Below are 20,507 nucleotides of genomic sequence, written 5' to 3' on the forward strand. Positions count from 1 at the left end.
GTTGGGATTGGGTCTAGGAGGCACGTTGATGGTTTGGAGGACATTATAATTGAAATTACATCGATTTGGTCTACAGTGGTAAAGTTATTTAATATTTTAGAGGGGTTTATAGGAGATTCTGAATTCTTTGTCTGCACTTTATCAGACCTAATAACTGGGAGTGATTCATTTATTTTATTTCTAATAGTTGCGATTTTATTGTTAAAAAATTTTAGGAAGTCATCACAGCTAAGGGTGGTTGGGATATAAGGTTCTATTGAGCTGTGACTGTTTGTCAGCCTTGCTACAGTGCTGAACAGAAACCTAGGATTATTTTTGTTTTCATCTATTAAGGATGAGTAATATCTGGTTTTAGCCGTACGCAAGGCCTGCTTATATGTCACTAAGCTGTGTTTCCAGGCAGAGAGGGTGTGCTCTGTGTTGGAATGGCGCCAAAGTCTTTCTAATTTACATGTCGATTGTTTAAGAGAGCGTGTTTCAGCATTATACCAGGGAGAGGCTCGTCTCGGCTTGACAAACTTTAATTTGGGGGGAGCGACGACATCGAGGGTAGTACGAAGTGTAAACATAACACGATCAACAAACTCGTCATTAACAGCAAGGCCGGACATTATTCCTTCATAATTAGATGACATGGAGGCAAATATAAGCTGAATTATCTGTTTATACTCTGAAACAGAGCGATCACCTAATGTCCTTTTCATCTGAGTTCTAGTCACTAGTGGCGGATTATCTTGAAGCACAAACTGAAAGGTAATTAGAAAATGATCAGACAGTACGGGGTTGTGGGGATGGACACTAAGATCACTGATCTCCATACCGTAGGTTAAAATCAAGTCCAGGGTGTGCTTGTGACTATGAGTTGGTTTATTTACATTTTGAATGAAGCCAGTCCCATCTAGTAGGTCATTAAAGGCCTTACCAAGGGAGTCACCTTCATCATCAACATGTATATTAAAATCCCCTACAATTATAATTCTATCCCAGCTTAGCAAAATACTAGATAAAAAGTCAGAGAAATCTAACAAAAACTGTGAGTAGGGACCAGGGGGACGGTAAACCACTATGAAGAGAACTGGTTTTTGGTTCTTCCAGTTAGCATCTATAATTGATAGTGCTAGACTTTCAAAGGAGTTATAAATGTAATTAGCTTTACTTTTTGGGCTCATACCTAAACAAGAGTGTGATAATACTGCTACCCCCCCTCCACGGCCCGTGCTTCTAGCTGTGTGAAAATTCACGTGACTTGGGGGTGTGGATTCATTAAGTCGAACAAAGTCATCCTGCTGAAGCCAAGTTTCAGTCAGGGCCAAAATATGAATATTATAATCCCCAATTAAGTCATTAACTAACAGAGATTTGGGCGAGATTGACCTGATGTTTAATAATCCGCATTTTATATATTTGTTAAGAGCTATTTTATTTTCACTGCTATCAGGGGCTATATGTATTAAATTCTTTGGTCTCGTTCCTATAGTACTCTGTTTTCCCCTGTTCACTATACGAGGCACGGACACAGTCTCTATCGTCTGTCCTGAATGTTGGATTTGTGACAGCTCGGAAAGAGGCGAGTGATCACTACTAACAGAGTTGTGTTTTACACTACAACACTGCGCCCGGGCCCCCACTCTGAAGTGTCACTTTGGGAGACTAAGTTTGGCGGCCAAATTTCGAGTTAAGAGAGCAGCACCGTCCCAAGTCAGATGAATGCCGTCTCGGCGCATGAGCCCGGACTTGCCCCAAAACGCGTGCCAGTTATCAATAAAGACTATATTGTTTTCTGGGCACCATCTTGACAACCAGCAGTTAAATGATGAGAATCTAGAGTACATCTCATCATTGACCAAATTAGGCAGAGGACCAGAGAAAACTACGGTGTCCGCCATCGACTTAGCAAGTTTACACACCGAGGCTACGTGTAATTTAAGCACCTCAGACTGTCTCCGCCGGGCGTCGTTACCGCCTGCGTGAATCACGATACGGCGGAACCTCTTCCTACTCTGCTTTAAGAGCCTGAGGTTTCCTTCGATGTCACCGACTCTGGCCCCTGGGTAACACCTGACAGACACCGCCGGGTGCTTCACGTCTCTAACTATGGAGCTTCCAATTACGAGAGTGTCTGGTTCAGCCGGTGTGTCGCTGACGGGGTCAAACCTATTGCTGACGTGAAGCTGCTGGTGCACTAAGGTTGTGCGTTTACCACTGCGCTTCCCCCATACAGTCACAAATCCATCCTTAATTTCCCCCGGCTGCACGGGGCTCGCTGGGGGGCTAACTGCGCTAGCATTCCTACTACTGCAAGCACGACCTGCGGGCCCTGCCACTACCTGGCTATAGCTCGGACTAGCTTTCGTCTCTAGAGTGCAGAGCTGTGCTTCTAGCTCAGAAACCCTGGTCTCCAACCCTGAGACTAAGCTACGCTTCCTACAGCTACTACTGTCCTCGACGAAGGAGCCAGGGTGCTCGCTATACATACAGCACACTGAGCAGAAAAGACGGGAGGAAGAAGGCAGAGGGCTAGCCATAGCTCGGATAAGCTAGGCTAGCAAGATAGAGCTAAAGAGGAGAGTAGAGTAGTTTTAATCCACGACCTGTTAAATCGTGGGATAAAACAAATTAAGGAGCACTAGGAGAGCCGAACCAGCCTGGGATCGATTCTACGATGTGTCCGTGGGATAAAACAAATTGAGGAGCACTAGGAGATTAGCGACTAGTAGCAGCGCTAACAAACAAACAAACGATACACTCACCGGATGTGACGTCACCCGACTCGATCACTCCTACCACCTTGATGTTGGTAGTTTTTCTTCTTGTAGATGAAATGCATGTGTGGCAGTCTAGCATTTTTTTAAATTTATTTTTTGCTTAGCGTTTTGACAGTTGCCGTCATATTTTCGTAATCAAAGCACTGTGTAACGGAACAGCATTGCCTTGCCTTCATATTTTCGGAATCAAAGCACTGTGTACCGGAACAGCATTCCGGCCCTGAATCTTATACCGGAACTGCGTTCTGGCCCTGAATCTTATACTGGAACTGCGTTCCTGACTGTTCTGGCCCACTTTCACCCCTGTAATTGTGCAAGTTCTCCCACTTGAAAATATTACAGAGGCCTATAATTGTCAACATGGGTAAACCTCAACCATTAGAGACAGAATGTGGAAAACCCCCCAGAAAATCACATTGTTTGATTTTTGAAGAATTTATTTGCAAATCATGGTGGAAAATAAGTATTTGGTCAATACCAAAAGTTCATCTCAATACTTGGTTATGTACCCTTTGTTGGCAATAACGGAGGCCAAATGTTTTCTGTAACTCTTCACAAGCTTTTCACACACTGTTGCTGGTATTTTGGCCCATTCCTCCATGCAGATCTCCTCCAGAGCAGTGATGTTTTGGCGCTGTTGTTGGGCAACATGGACTTTCAACTCTCTCTACAGATTTTCTATGGGGTTGAGATCTGGAGACTGGCTAGGCCACTCCAGGACCTTGAAATGCTTCTTACGAAGCAACTCCTTTGTTCCCCTGGCTGTGTGTTTGGGATCATTGTCATGCTGAAAGACCCAGCCACGTCTCATCTTCAATGCCCTTGCTAAGGGAAGGAGATTTTCACTCAAAATCTCTCGATACATGGCCCCATTCATTTTTTCCTTTACACAGATCAGTCGTCCTGGTCCCTTTGCAGAAAATCAGCCCCAAAGCATGATGTTTCCACCCCAATGCTTCACGGTGAGTATGGTGTTCTTCGGATGCAATTCAGTATTCTTTCTCCTCCAAACACGAGAACCTGTGTTCCTACCAAAAAGTTCTATTTTGGTTAATCTGACCATAACACATTCGCATTGTGTTACTGATAGTAGCCTTTGTTACTGTGGTCCTAGCTCTCTGTAGGTCATTCACTAGGTTCCCCATGTGGTTCTGGGATTTTTCCTCACCGTTCTTGTTATCATTTTGATGCCACGGGGTGAGATCTTGCATGGAGCCCCAGATCGAGGGAGATTATCAGTGGTCTTGTATGTCTTCCATTATCTAATAATTGCTCCCACAGTTGCTTTCTTTACACCAAGCATTTTACCTATTGCAGATTCAGTCTTCCCAGCCTGGTGCAGGTCTACAATTTTGTTTCTGGTGTCCTTCGACAGCTCTTTGGTCTTGGCCATAGTGGAGTTTGGAGTGTGACTGATGAGATTGTGGACAGGTGTCTTTTATACCGATAATGAGTTAAAACAGGTGCCATTAATACAAGTATCGAGTGGAGCCTCGTTAGACCTCGTTAGAACAAGTTAGACGTCTTTGACAGCCAGAAATCTTGCTTGTTTGTAGGTGACCAAATACTTATTTTCCACTCTAATTTGGAAATAAATTCTTTAAAAATCAAACAATGTGATTTTCTTTTTTTTTTCCACATTCTGTCTCATGGTTGAGGTTTACCCATGTTGACAATTACAGGCCTCTCTAATCTTTTCAAGTAGGAGAACTTGCACAATTGGTGGTTGACTAAATACTTATTTGCTCCACTGTATTTCTTCTTTAAACTTTCATTAATCAGATAGGGGTGGCAAGTTCAGCCAAATTTTTACAAATGACAGCACAATGCTTAAAAACGCACAAACCCACCATTCACATTCTGTTAATTCCATGGGCCCATGTCCTAGGTTAGTTCACTTGTACTACTAACATTTTTGGTGGGTGAAGTTCAACAAACAAATACGCAGTAAAACAGTGAGAGAGTATTTAAGAGAAGATGAGCGAATCATGAAGACGAAGTGCTGTTTGGACACAGAGTGACCACTACTCTGAAACAGCTGCAATATGCAAAACAAAGATTTCAACTAAAGATGGGTCCACAGAAAATCTCCGACATTTGAGAACAAGATGGCCAACTGTTCAGCTACAAGAGGTGAGACAAGAACCTGGTCTTTCAGGCAGCAGCACTGCTGCAACCAGCGCTGTTCAGGCCCCTGAGACCAGTGGTACTCCACGAGTCACTGCTATAGCCAGGAAAAGGAGAGCAAAACAAGCCAGACTCACCCGTTTTGTGTTAAAGTCAATTGACCTGCTTAGGCAAAAGGCATTGGATGAGATGCTTGTTAAGATGATAGCACTGGATTTTCAACCTTACTCGATTGCGGAAGACCCTGGATTCTGGCGGTTTACAAAGGAATTTAACCCACACTTTGTTTTACCTAGTCGGAAAACTCTGTCAAACACAGTCATACTGATTTGTACCAGAGAACACTTGACAAGACGAAAGAAAGGGTGAATAGAGCAGAAGCAATGTGTCCGACCAATGACTGCTGGAATCAAGAACGACAACATCCTTCATGTCAATACTGTCAATACAGACTGCTTTGAAATGAGCAAGAGAGACACAGCAAACAAGCAATTAGAGCAGCTTATTAGAGTTGCAATGGAAAGGGACATCAAGGACAAGGTGCCTGACAGTGCTTCCAATGTGGCTAAAGCAATTCAGAACACAGGGATGCCACACCTTTTCTGTTTTGGCTACACGCTTAATTTAATAATAAATAATGGCATGATGGCAATTAGAAAAACTGTGGAAAAAGTAAGGCAATTGTGGAATACTTGTCATGGTTTGAGTTAAGTGTGTGCACCAGTGTGTCTTGTCCTTGTGGTTGCCCATTGATTTCACCTGTTGTAGCCTTGTGTATCGACCAATCAGCTTCCTATCTCGTCACCCAGCTGTGCCTCATTGTCTCGTTACTCCATGTCTGTATTTAAGATCGCCATGTGCTGTGAGTTCTTGTGGTTCTTGTCTATGCCTGCCTCGATATCACCCACGCTGCTGATCCCCTGTCCAATCTCTGATTTTAAGTATGCTGTGTTGCCATCCAGTCTTTTGTTTGATCCCGGCGCAGGACGGATTTTCACCGAAGGTTAGCGCAGGTGGTGAAAGGAAAAAGGTGACCCTTACCGGGAGGGTTCTCCCAGCGACGAAATCCCTGGAATCTAGCCAGGACAGTCAAATTTGGCAAGAATTTAATCGGTAGCTCTCAGACCTGTAAGCACCTGTCAGAATCCAGTGACTGATTCCAAATTGGAGGTCTGTGCCTTTTTGGAGAAGCCACTTATCTCAAGGACATCAAAACCCCTCACGTTGTGGCAAAATAGAGGTGTTTTGTATCCAAGACTTGGCCAGGTCCTCAACACTATCTTTTTTACATCCAATGTAACATTTGACTCGCCATTTGTTTCTACATCCGACGATATGCTTGAAATACGACGATTTATGACAGCGCCGCAGTTTCTTAATTTTTCCGCAAGACGGACTGTATTGGAAAAAAAAACACCAGTAACATTTTCTATGACCTTTTTATGACCTTGTAACCTTTTTTGTGACCCGAATTGTGCCATATATGTATAACTATACACATATAAACATAACTGCGTCATAACTGCTTTTTAACTGCGCCATAACTGCCTTTGAGAAAAGTAACTAAATGTGTGCTCTAGGTGCACACATTCTTTTGGACTGATAATGCAACTTCTTATCAGGTTATGCTTGCCTCTCTGATGGGAGTTTTAGCTCATTGCTATGGTAACCAAGATATATGATGCCGTTCGGAAGTGCAACGAGTGAACCAATTATATTTGGACACGAGACTAATCTCCTTAAGAGGTTGGCCAAAACATGTCAAATTTACCATGTTTGGGCAGGCAATATGTCTCCTGAGGGCAGGGGTTGGCCCCCTTTGTTCTTACGTGGCATATGCCTATAAGAGTGGACTTTTTCCGGGCCACACCTGGGGTCGGTTAGAGGATTTCACGCGTAGTCGCTCGGCCGGAGCTTCCTTGATCGCTCAAACCAGGAACGTTGTGTGGCCCTCCGTTCATTGTCGACAGGTAAGAGCTTGATTTCAATATCATAGAGGAACTCGTTGCGCTTTGGTGCGGGGATATTATTAGCTTCGACAACTGATTATCTAGCGCCAAAGTTATGTGTGCTGATGTGTTTTTAACTGCTTTGTAAGGGTTTTTGACAATTCAGAACTAGCATTGTAGTTATTCTGAGTGATGCTTGATGTTGTTTTTGCTGTTTTTTGCTTGCTTTTGTGGGATTGTAATCAATTAAACTCCATTTATTCATTTATTTGCAATTTCTAATTAATAAACATTGCCTATTAAGCAAAAGTGTGCCTGTTGCTTACTCACTGCGAACCTGGAAAATTTCGTAAAACATTTTGGCGTTGTCGGCAGGATCAATAGTATTGATTAATTGATTATTGATTGGAATTGGTCATTGTGATTAAGTAATACTGGGAATTTTATTTGGTCAGTTGATTTGGTAATTTGAGTAAAATTGGGTTGTGTTGCTTAAAGTAATACTGAGTGAGACGTAACAGAATAGCGATGTTTAAGAAATTGCGGAAGTGTAATGTGAAAGAAGCTGAGGAGTCGATCGATGGGGTCATCGTAACTCCTGGTTGGGAAAAAGAGCCCTGGAATGGGATTGCGTCGTGTTTACGTGAATGTGGTGGTCGTCCTGAGTCGTGGAAAGATTCATTAGGAGACTGTACAACGCACGATGTTAGAAAAGTGTTGTCATCTGTGGTGGTCAGGGCTAAGGCGCCGTTGGGTGGGGTCCAACGACGCATGTGGGCCTGTGCTGCTGCTTGGAGGATTCAAACAGAGAAATTGGAGGACGCTGAGAGAAGAGCGTTACAATTAAAAGTACAATTGGATAATTGTCAAAGTGAAAAGGGCATTTTGGAGTCAAAAATGAAATTACTGGAATGCCAACGGGATCGATTGCATCGATTGTGTGAACAAGCGGTTGAGTGTGTGGGACGTTTGCCAACACGAGAGCGCGCACTCTCTCGAAGGCGCGCTGATCCCGTCAAAGTGCGGGCATTTGTTGCGTCATCGTTGGAGAATGCAAATTCGTGGAACCCCGAAACATGGGACGGGGATATTTGGAATGCGCAGAGTGCTGGAAATTATCAGGAACGTCCCGTATCTCGCCGACGACAAGTTGAACGCGTTTTGCCACCTATTCGCGAGGCAATTCTGGATGAGGATGGCGATCCAGTGTTGAACAGGGATGGGGAGCCTGTTTACTGGGAAAGACCGCGTGAGCAGCCTGCCCCTGAAATGTCTAAGACACTGGAGGATTATACGGCTGAGGAAATTATACATTTGAATTCGAAATTTCGTCAGAAGTCTGACGAACCTTTGGACTTGTGGGTTTTGAGATTAATGGAAGAAGGCGCGTGGCAGACTGACATTGATGTGCAAGATGGACATCGATTTTCTGGTCTTTCACGTGATCCGGTGGTGAATACCGATTTTCGAGCGAATATTCGTTTGATGGCTGACGGTGTTTACTCCGTGGGGGAAATGTATGCTCAAGCTGTTTTGTTGCGCTATCCTTCCCTGTCTGATTGGCGAGCGGCTCCAACAGCTCCACCTCTGGAATTAGAGGATTCTTTTTCTTCTGCTTCCGAAGGGGAGGGAGAGTCAGCACGAGTGCGGGCGGTGAAGACAAGCAGGCGCCGCAAGGACAAACAATGTCGTAAGGAGAAGAAGGAAAAGAGAAGAGAGAGGACTTCTTCCTCTCTCTATCCTAATCTCATAGATTTAGAATAGGATGAAGGCCAAGCCTCACCTACAGGTATATCTATCAGGGCACACTGTTCCGATTGGTCAGGAATGGATTCCCGACCGCATGTGAAAATGAAAATTCATTGGAAAAATTCGGAGCAGGAGGTGCAAGCTCTGGTAGACACGGGGGCGGAGGCCACTCTAATTTATGGGAACCCAGACAAATTTAAAGGGCCTGTTGTGTCCATGACTGGACTGGGCGGACACGTGGTGAAGGGAGTGCAAGTTCAACTTCCTCTTTCAATTGGACAATTGCCAAAAGCCATTTACTCAGTGATCATTACTCCTGTTAGGGAATGGATCATTGGAATGGATGTGCTTCGTGGAATGACACTGCATTTGGAGCAAGGAAGGTTTCAGTTTGGAGTGAGAGCGGTGACAGTGGGCAAAGTTCATATGCCACCGTTTGAAATTCCTCAATCTGATAAGGTGGTTTGTCTAAAGCAGTACCGCATCCCAGGGGGGCATGCTGAAATCACTGCCACCATTAAAGACTATGTGGATGCGGGTGTATTGAAGACTTGCAGCACGTCATGGAACAATCCAATATGGCCGGTGAGAAAGTCTGATGGGTCATGGCGGATGACAGTAGATTATAGGGAGTTGAATAAACATACTCCTCCCCTAACTGCTGCTGTCCCGGACACCATCACAATTATTGAACGAGTGCAGCACCATCCTGGAACGTGGTATGGTGTGATTGATTTGGCAAATGCCTTCTTCACTATTCTAATTCCAGAGAATCGAATGGAGCAATTTGCATTTACTTGGGAAGGAAGACAGTATACGTTTACTCGTCTTCCCCAAGGGTATTTGCATAGCCCCACCATATGTCATCGGATTGTGGCAGAACATCTGGATGAGGTCCAAATACCTCCTGAGGTAATGATCTCTCATTACATTGATGACATAATGGTGCAGGCTCCTACTGAGGAGTTGGTTAAAGAGTACTTGCAACGATTGATCACGCACATGAAGTTCAAAGGGTGGGAGATCAATCCCGCGAAGGTTCAAGGAACCTCCCAGACTGTGAAATTCCTGGGAATAAATTGGAATCGAGGGGAGAGAGAAATCACGGAGAAGGCTAAAAACAAGATTCAGAATTTTGGAGTGCCCAAAACAAAAAGGGACGTGCAGAAATTCATAGGTCTTTTTGGCTACTGGAGAAATCATGTTCCACATTTGAGTCAGATCTTGCAGCCACTGTATTATGTGACTCGAAAAAAGAACGATTTTGAATGGACACAGAGACAACAAACTGCTTTTGACATGGCCAAGGAGGCCATACAACAGGCTTTATCGTTAGGAAAGTTACAAACAGGTCCAGTTGAGTTACAGGTTTCAGCGCATAATGATTATGCTAATTGGAGCTTGTGGCAGAAACAAGGCAGGGTCCGGAAGCCAATGGGTTTCTGGTCTAGACGATTGCCCCCTGCTGGGGAACGATATACACCGTTTGAGAAACAACTTTTGGCTTGTTACTGGAGCCTAGTGGAAACTGAGGGAATGACTACTGGACATGAAGTCCTCATGAGACCTGTCATTCCTATTTTGGGATGGGTGTTGTCCAACCCTACAACACACAGGATTGGGACTGCCCAAGAAAGCAGTATCATTAAATGGAAATGGTATGTATCTGAAAGGGCCAAGCCAGGTTTGAAGGGCGTGTCAGCACTGCACGAACAAGTAGCTGATGCGCCGGAAGAAGGAGAAAAGTTCTTTGATGTGGAGGAATTGTCCGAGTCCCCAGTCAAGTGGGGAAAATCGTACGATGACCTCACTCCAGAGGAACGCAATAGGGCTTGGTTCACTGATGGCTCAGCTCAGTGGAAGGCTGGCAAAAGACGGTGGGAAGCTGGAGCTTTAAATCCGGCTAACGGGCAAATATTGGAGGAACTAGGGGAAGGAAAGAGCAGCCAATGGGCTGAACTGAAAGCAGTGCATATGGTGATACATCAGGCAGCTGGTGTGTCCCCAGTGCATATTTTCTCGGACTCATGGTCGGTGTGCAATGGGCTCACTACTTGGATGCCTACTTGGAAGTCACATCAATGGAAAATTCAAAACAAGGAAGTTTGGGGAAAAGACCTTTGGGAGGAAATTTGGGAGAAGGTTCAGAACCTACCAGTCTACATTACGCATGTAGACGCCCACACTAATAAGCAAACATCAGAGGCTTTGTTCAATCAACAGATCGATCAGGTAGTCAAAACCATGCTAGTTGAACGACAATCAAGTGTCCACTCTCCGTTGTTTGGCTTTGATTGAGAGGTACTATGGCGTGCCACTACAAATACAAACTGACAATGGCACCCATTTTACTGGTGGGAAAATAAAGCAATGGGCTAAGGAACATAACGTCATCTGGATTTACCATGTTCCTTATCACCCGCAAGCTGCCGGATTGATTGAAAGAATGAATGGGCTTCTAAAGTCCTCGATCTGTAAATTGACCACCAACAGTTCTTTATCAGGATGGCGTGTAGTTTTGGAAGAAGCCGTCAAACAGATAAACAATCGCCCTGTAGGCCCTGGGTTAACGCCTATCTACAGAATGCTGAATGTACAGGATACGCCCGAAAAACAACCTATAGCTATTTGGAAAATTGCGGAAACCGCCGAATTACCTGTTCGAGCTACTCCAGGTTCGGCTGGCCTTGACTTGCGAGCTCTTGAAACATGCACTTTGATCCCTGCGTCACCTAAAGTAGTTTCGACCGGACTAGGACTCAAATGTCCCAAGGGACACTACGGGCACATTTTACCTAGGTCTGGATTGTCACTTAAAGGGGTAACTATACTTGCGGGGGTTATAGATGCAGATTATCAAGGCGAATTGGGAGTGGTAATGTACAATCTGACTCCAGAACCGTTCATTGTAAAATCTGGAGAGAAGATTGCTCAATTAGTTGTAAAACCATGCCTTTTTGACACGGCAATTGAGATTGAACCGCCCACGGTAGTTACCACTAGAGGGCGAGCTGGTTTTGATTCCACTGACCAGCCAGGAGCCAAAATATGGGTGAGACAAGAAAACGGGCCTCCGCGGCCTGCTGAAATAATAGCACAGGGGAAAGATCAGGTGGTTACTGTGCTATATTCTGGGGAAACTAAATGGACGAATGTTCCAATACAAAAATGTTATCTGCGGGAAAATTGATACAAAACTGTGTCCGGTCCGAAGCGTTTGAAATCTCTTGTTCTTCTTCTAGCTTGACGAATGATGGGATGTGGAAGCGATTGATCGGAACACCTGCTACTGGAGGATCGCAACCACAGCATCACTATGTTCCTCCGCGTCGGTGGTGGTGTCGGATCATGGGCCACCATCCTCTGTGTTCTTTCTGCATGGTGGATGACGAGCGTCGACTCCTCGGGGAGTCCGGTGCAGCTCCAGAAGACGTTCAAGCAGCCGTATCGCGGTGAATGGATTGCGGGGTGTCCTGGTCATGAAGTGTGCTTCGTCGGCTACAACATCACCTCGCCCTGCCCGATATCTGAGGGAAGGCGTCTCTGCTCTGCCGGACCTCCCTGCACACCAGGAGTCAACAATCCGGAAAGAGTTCGCAGGGGTCCCATGGTGGTTGCGGGATGCTTCATCACAGTCATGTCTGACACGCCTGCTTGCATATGGCTTCCCAACGATACGTGCCATTCCCAATTCAATGGCACCAAGTGGACGGCCAAGGTCACCGCTGACCTATGGCTTTCCAACAGCACGGATACGGGAGGACTCGCATGGATGATATGGCCAGTTTTCGCTGATTCTGGTTCTTTGGATCCCCCTTCTGGCTCCTTTGCCCCCTCGTTTGCCCCCTTTGTCCCCAGGTACACCAACTTGGCCCCAATTTTGCCCTCTTGCACGTATCTTGCTTTGGAGAAAACGCACACGGAGATTCACTGGATCGTTTTGTTTCCCCCTTTCCCCACTTGTGCAGCACGGAAAAAGCCTGCTTGGTATGACACCCTTCTGGGTGGAACCGGAACCGTGTTAGGCATCTCTAACACGATTGATGGAGAAGTCACCAGAACTATGTTGTCCAACACCGGAAGTGACATTGCGCACGGTCTCTCGACCGTAGGACTTTGGATGCCCACATCTATCGCGCCTCATGAAGAAGCGGCGTCTTTATTCTTAGCACAATTGTCATGGGATAAAGGGATGTGGGATGAGACACGCAAAGTATTAACCAATATTTCTAATGCATTGAATATGACTGTGTGTAACTTACAGGTACTTAACATGAAATTACAGAAAGAAAGGTTCCTAAGGGTGGTAACATCAGCCTCGGTAGACCAATGGCGTAAAGTGTGGAACATCTCCACTGAGTCTTGGGTCAAGGTATATCCTGAGAAAACAATATGTAATGAAACTGTGTGTCAAGGAATGTGGTTGCAAATGACTGTAACTAAACCCTTATTAGTTTGCAGATATCATGTTTTGCCTGTAATTACAACTAATGCTTATTATTTTGTGAGACCTCAAGGGGAATGGTTTAGCCCACAAACCAATCTTACTTATGACCTAAGCGGATGCGACACATCGGATAAAGGTATTGCATGTATGAAACAAGTAATGTATCAAGAAGCATGTTTTAACGCGACACAGGCATTATGTGATTGGTATGTAGAAAGACCTCATGACTTGCTATATCAGATAGGACCCCACTCTATTTGTGTAGCTACTATGAAACCACACCCACAGTTGCCTAAAACACCGTTTTCGGGTTGTCTGGACAATGTGGAGCTTTTCATTTGGAATAATCAGACCTTCAAGCTGACTAATTTCACCTGGAGCCAGCGCTTAACGCCGGCACAGTGGGAAGCATTACGTCTTCCTTGGAAAGTGACGTTGGAGCGCTTTAGCAGCGCACTAAACCGTTCCACGTTGCTTCAAAAGATGATTGAGGAACACAGGTCTAACGTTTCCAAGCTTAAAGTGTCCACATTGATAGCTCAAAATGAAGTGGTACATGCAGCCAAGGAAATTGAGCAGGAGTCTGCTCACCATTGGTGGGATATATTTACCGGGATGTCTATGACAGCAAGACAATATTTTGTACCTCCGATGTTTATATTGATTATTGTATTAAGTATACTCACTGCTTTGAATGTATGTGTTTTTTGCTATGTCCGAAAGGTAAAACGGTCGTTAACTAATAAAATGTATACTTTAGCCTATCAATGAGAATAAGGGTTGAAACAACAAATTCTTGGTACAATCAGTACGTATGTGAATTGACTTTGCACCCAGAAGAGCCAGGACATGTTTTTGAGTATGTTCGACGTATAGGGTGTGGATATACTCGTCGTGAAACACGTTTTGATACACGCATTGAAATGTTGACCGCTGTAGTGCGTTGTGTCTTAGAAGATCACCATTGGTTTCAATATGTCCATTTTTACGATGTGCCATGGTTTCAATGGATATTTGATAATTGGGAACAATATATTGAAGGATTAATTAATTAAGGGGTTAATGATGGACCCAATCCGGGTCGAAGGGTGGAATGTATTGGAAAAAAAAACACCAGTAACATTTTCTATGACCTTTTTATGACCTTGTAACCTTTTTTGTGACCCGAATTGTGCCATATATGTATAACTATACACATATAAACATAACTGCGTCATAACTGCTTTTTAACTGCGCCATAACTGCCTTTGAGAAAAGTAACTAAATGTGTGCTCTAGGTGCACACATTGTTTTGGACTGATAATGCAACTTCTTATCAGGTTATGCTTGCCTCTCTGACGGGAGTTTTAGCTCATTGCTATGGTAACCAAGATATATGATGCCGTTCGGAAGTGCAACGAGTGAACCAATTATATTTGGACACGAGACTAATCTCCTTAAGAGGTTGGCCAAAACATGTCAAATTTACCATGTTTGGGCAGGCAATATGTCTCCTGAGGGCAGGGGTTGGCCCCCTCTGTTCTTACGTGGCATATGCCTATAAGAGTGGACTTTTTCCGGGCCACACCTGGGGTCGGTCAGAGGATTTCACGCGTAGTCGCTCGGCCGGAGCTTCCTTGATCGCTCAAACCAGGAACGTTGTGTGGCCCTCCGTTCATTGTCGACAGGTAAGAGCTTGATTTCAATATCATAGAGGAACTCGTTGCGCTTTGGTGCGGGGATATTATTAGCTTCGACAACTGATTATCTAGCGCCAAAGTTATGTGTGCTGATGTGTTTTTAACTGCTTTGTAAGGGTTTTTGACAATTCAGACCTAGCATTGTAGTTATTCTGAGTGATGCTTGATGTTGTTTTTGCTGTTTTTTGCTTGCTTTTGTGGGATTGTAATCAATTAAACTCCATTTATTCATTTATTTGCAATTTCTAATTAATAAACATTGCCTATTAAGCAAAAGTGTGCCTGTTGCTTACTCACTGCGAACCTGGAAAATTTCGTAAAACACGGACGCACAGATTTTTTTGTGAGAAAAATCAACATGGGTTCCAACAATGTTAGCGCAGGTGGTGAAAAAGGAAAAAGGTTAGGCTTACCATTGAAATGAAAATGGAAACGATGGAAAAATATGAGACCCCACGCTCATATTTTTCCATCATTTCCATTTTCATCCGTGAACTGGCTCAGCAATACAGCCAGAGACGGTCTATGATCTCTGCGGTCCTCCTCCATTTGCCAGTCTTTATAAGTTAAGGTGACAATTAATATTATAATAAGATCGCCAAAGAAATCGCCAGCTCCGTCAGGTTTTTAATCATTTATTTCAGAACTTGTGCAAAACAACATGCCTACTGTCCGCGACAGCTAAACATTCACAAAAGTGAAAGTAAAATGTCTTCCCTCACTCTGACACGTCAGCCACACGGTGCGTTCAGGTACACCATGCAAAAATACATTTGCCACATTAGAACCCAATTTGTTACATTATTACAGGCATTTTTATTATTACTACTATTAATATGTTATTATTCGAAATTTTATTCATACTTTATTTCTTTTGCTCTGTGTAATTGCTATATGCAATAATACCAGCAGTATTTATGAAGGATTTAGTGTACATTTTCGGGCTGTGGAACAAATCAATGTAATTATAATGTAATTTTATGGGAAAATCCTGCTCGACATACGACCATTTCGACCAGGGCCGGAGTGGGACTCATTTTCGGCCCTGGAATTTCATGCCTCAGACCGGCCCACTCATTTAAAATTATGTCATTATGCATACACGTGTTAAGTTCAGTGTTCTCTAAAGCCGTGTACTGTAATTCTGTGTATTCCAATTCAGTGCAGGTAATGGTTGTTTAACAAGGTGGCTCTATTTTAACAAGTGCAACACAACATATTTTGAACAAATTTAAAAATGGATTTAAAAAAAAAAACTATATTAAATGATACATTTGAAAAATAAATTAGGCCAGTCAAACGATTAAAATTTTTGATCAAGTTAATTACAGCTTAAAAATTAATCGTAATTAATCGCAATTCAAACCATCTATAAAATATGCCATATTTTTCTGTAAATTATTGTTGGAATGGAAAGATAAGACACAAGATGGATATAAACATTCAACATAAGGTACATAAGGACTGTATTTGTTTATTATAACAATAAATCAACAAGATGGCATTAACATTATGAACATTCTGTTAAAGCCATCCATGGATAGAAAGACTTGTAGTTCTTAAAAGATAAATGTTAGTACAAGTTATAGAAATTTTATATTAAAACCCCTCTTAATGTTTTCGTTTTAATAAAATTTGTAAAATTTTCAATCAAAAAATAAACTAGTAGCCCGCCATTGTTGATGTCAATAATTACTTACACAATGCTCATGGGTGCTGAATCCTATAAAATCAGTCACACCCAAGCGCCAGCAGAGGGCGGCAAAACTCCATAAAACACAATTAACAAGTGGGCATGTCATTGTACTGTCATTTAAATCTGTCTGAGCAGGGCATGTGCGTTAATTGCGTCAAATATTTTAACGTGATTCATTTAAAAAATTAATTACCGCCCGTTAACCCGATAATTTTGACAGCCCTAAAATAAATGAATCAATAAGACCTTTTCTGCAACATCAAATATTAACAAAATGAGTGCTTACAGATAAAACAAACATAGCAACATAACAATATGAAAAATAAAGAATACGTATTGCACATTGTAACAACTTCTAATGATACTATTATCCATTTTCCATTTCCACTTTAAAAACGCCACGTAAATGATTACATTAATTCTAATGTTAACTCGCTGAACGACATGGCAATCCTACCTTCCAGCTCTGCACCTGTGGTGTGTTCATTATGGCTAATGCTTGCTGCTACATATCCCTTGTGAGGTGCTACAAGAAGCCAAAGTTTCCACAATTACATATTGTCGTATCACACGGTGCAAGTTGCATTTTATTCGCCATCTGGCCTTACCACTTTCGTTGTAATCCTCTGTAGTTTGAGGCAGCAAGGTCGCTGCATGAAAAAAAATAGCTATTTTTGCGCATTTTGCCGATTCTTTCACGAGTGCTTTTCTCTTTTTAATTCTTATTTTTCAGCGCCACCCTTGCTCTTTTTATCCATCCGAGCACCGAATTAGCAGCTAATTTGGCTCAATACAGACTACAATTAGGGGGCGGAGCTGCATGCTGTATAGGGAATGGGACGTACTACGTCATTGTTTGGACGCGCCTCCATGCTGGCAATATGATTCACTTCCGGGCCGGCAGGGTCAATGCGGATTGTAACGTGTGGTAGTGCTAAGCTAACTCTTTCGGTGTTTAGAAAGAAAATATGGGTGCTTATTGTTGCGTTACCGGGTGCAACAGCGTCTCCTACGACAAAAAAAGGGGTTAGGAAAAATGGACTCACTTTTCACCGTTTTCCTGCATGGAGGACCAAATATAAGATCACGAAGGTACGACGGATGGCTGGATTGCAGCGGTTCGTCGGAAAAGCATTTATGATCATATGTCTGCTGGAATGAGAGTGTGTTCCTGTCATCTCTACTCTTGTAAGTTGAACGCTTTATCCACTTTTGGTTTCAATACGTTTTTGTTTTTTTACACCGTTGTGTAAATCTGCCTCGGTAGCAATGCTCGCCTACTACGACTCATCTACCTGTTGTGTTCCTAGGTAAACCTGCTGACAACACATCCCGATTGGTCACCATCTCTCTTCTTGGATCATTTGACAAAGAAAATTTGTTCAATGGAGTGGTTCCATTTGTCCTGTGTCGGACTCAAACAAGCCCCTGCAGCAGACGCCATCTGGGTCTGCCCTTCTTGTCGATGAACTGCGGGCTTTTAACTTGTGAAAATGCAAGAACTTTAATGCACATATTTATTCTGCCTGGCTATTTAACTATGGCCAGTGACGTTTTTTTTTTTTTTTTTAACCACTTTGACAAAGACACCTTTCATTGTAATGTTGAATTTATATATTCTATTATTATTTTTAAATTATAATATTCTTATTTGCACTTATGTAGACTTTAGACTGTCAATTCAAATAGTGTTGGAAAAGTTGCAATACCTAAAATAGAAATGCAAGAACTGTAAAGTACATATTTATACACCTTTATTTACCTAAGGCCACTGGATGTTTTTTAACTGCTTTGAAAAATACAGGTTTTGTTGTGATCTTGTATTTATATAGTATATAGCTTTTTATAATGTATTATGTATTATAATATTTGCTGCCCCCTGCCAGAGTGTGGGCCATTTTGTACTAAAAGGATTTTAAACTGTCAGTTCAAATACTGTGTTGGAGACTAGTACTTGCAATACTTAAAATGGAAATGCAAGAACTTTAAAGCACATATTTATCCTGTCTGGCAATTTACCCAAGGCCAGTAAATAGTGTTTTAAACTGCTTTGACAAAGACACGTTTATGTTAATCTTGTATATATTACTTATAATTATATAATATTTGCTGACCCCGTCAGAGGGTGGGCCTTGTTTGCACTAATTTAAAGATTTTAAACTGTCAATTCAAATATCGTATTGGAGAAATTGCATTACTTGAAATAAATCTATTGCAATTTATCAGTCCCAGTTCTTGTCTACAACACTGTCCAAAAATTGTCAATGCATATTCCAAATAGAATAACAAAATTAAGTCACCTGACTTTGTAATTATTACACCTGTTTATTATGACGACCTGAAGTAAACAACAAGCAGTTACAGTTTGTCAAGAAGTTGTTCAAGTCATGTTTTGGTATTCATATTTTATTGACTTTTCACAATACACTTGGGATCGTGTTTGTAAGAGCAGAGCAAACTGAAGTTTCAGCGTGCACTCTTCGCCTTTCCAACCTCTCATAACGCTCCGATGTGGTGCGCTTGACCTCAGAATAACCCAAGAAGAGATATGGTGACCAATCGGGATGTGTTGTCAGCAGGTTTACCTAGGAACACAACAGGTAGATGAGTCGTAGTAGGCGAGCATTGCTACCGAGGCAGATTTACACAACGGTGTAAAAAAACAAAAACGTATTGAAACCAAAAGTGGATAAAGCGTTCAACTTACAAGAGTAGAGATGACAGGAACACACTCTCATTCCAGCAGACATATGATCATAAATGCTTTTCCGACGAACCGCTGCAATCCAGCCATCCGTCGTACCTTCGTGATCTTATATTTGGTCCTCCATGCAGGAAAACGGTGAAAAGTGAGTCCATTTTTCCTAACCCCTTTTTTTGTCGTAGGAGACGCTGTTGCACCCGGTAACGCAACAATAAGCACCCATATTTTCTTTCTAAACACCGAAAGAGTTAGCTTAGCACTACCACACGTTACAATCCGCATTGACCCTGCCGGCCCGGAAGTGAATCATATTGCCAGCATGGAGGCGCGTCCAAACAATGACGTAGTACGTCCCATTCCCTATTTTTCGTCTGCACACGTGAGGATGAGTCTGGAAAAAAAAATACTTTTTTTTTTTTTTTTTTTTTTTTTTTTAAGACGGCCCACAGGGACAGCGGTAACAGAATGTAAGTTATACTCAGTGACACTGTCACAAATAAATACCAAACAAAAAATGATAACAGTGTAATTTTTTTTTTTTTTTTTTTTTTTTAATAAAACCTGGACCGGCCCATCTGGCCGGCCGGCCCTTCTGGAATCGTCCAGAAGCTCCCGATTAGTCACTCCGGGCCTGATTTCGACTTACAAACAAAGTCCTGGAACGAATTAATTTTGTATGTAGAGGTTCCAACTGTATATTGATTTTCATGTGTTTTCTGGTCTTTTTTACATGGCACATTTTCGTTGCTATTTTCTTGTTTTATATTTCTTTCTGTATACTACCTAATTCCTACTGTTTATGTTGCATTTCTGTGTCATTATTGTACTTTACCCTGTACCCCCCAACGTTCTCCTGCTTCCGCCTTCCTCTCTCTACCAGGGCATCCTCCTCCGGCCCCAGCGCGGCAGGCCGGCTCGGTGCCAGCGGGTCATTGGGGTGTCGCACCCTAGGGGTGGGGGACCTCTCCTGCTCTGGGCCTAGTAGTTTGTTTGACTATTAATGTAAACCTAGTTGTCGTGTTTTACCATTACTCATGGGACAACACATTATGAGTATGTACTGTATGTGCATGGGTCTAAGCTGTATAAAAGAAAGTGTAGTCTACACTGGGCGAGTGGTAGAGGGAAAGCGAAAGTGTTTATTAAACGTTTGAGCATAATTTTCGAACCTCATCTGATTATTACAATAATAAGATGAACAACACAGTAGTTACATTATTGAAGTGTTGCGAGTGGGAACAATCTATTACAGTACATATTATCAATACAATGTTTCGTAACATGAAGCGAAAAGCTTCAAAGACCTTTGTGTGAAATGAATTTTATGTGTACAGAAGCTTTCGTATCTCAAGGTACCACTTTTTGATTTTTGTGAGCATTGTTATTTTAAT

At 42.7% G+C, this 20,507-nt stretch overlaps 2 protein-coding genes across 3 annotated transcripts in view; one reads left to right on the forward strand and one right to left on the reverse strand.

Annotated features, from left to right (window-relative positions):
- The window catches only part of LOC130922639 (docking protein 4-like), an 83,619-nt gene that overhangs the window by 28,422 nt on the left and 34,690 nt on the right, over positions 1-20,507 (reverse strand). The gene's annotated exons all lie outside the window — the stretch shown is intronic.
- On the forward strand, positions 6,545-14,980 carry LOC130922633 (uncharacterized). The gene is made up of 2 exons (XM_057847529.1): positions 6,545-6,862; positions 11,833-14,980. The coding sequence occupies exon 2, from the start codon at positions 11,907-11,909 to the stop codon at positions 13,806-13,808; it is 1,902 nt and encodes a 633-aa protein (XP_057703512.1). The 5' UTR covers positions 6,545-6,862; positions 11,833-11,906; the 3' UTR covers positions 13,809-14,980.

This window comes from Corythoichthys intestinalis, chromosome 1, assembly GCF_030265065.1.
Source record: "Corythoichthys intestinalis isolate RoL2023-P3 chromosome 1, ASM3026506v1, whole genome shotgun sequence".
Taxonomy (NCBI): Eukaryota; Metazoa; Chordata; class Actinopteri; order Syngnathiformes; family Syngnathidae; genus Corythoichthys; species Corythoichthys intestinalis.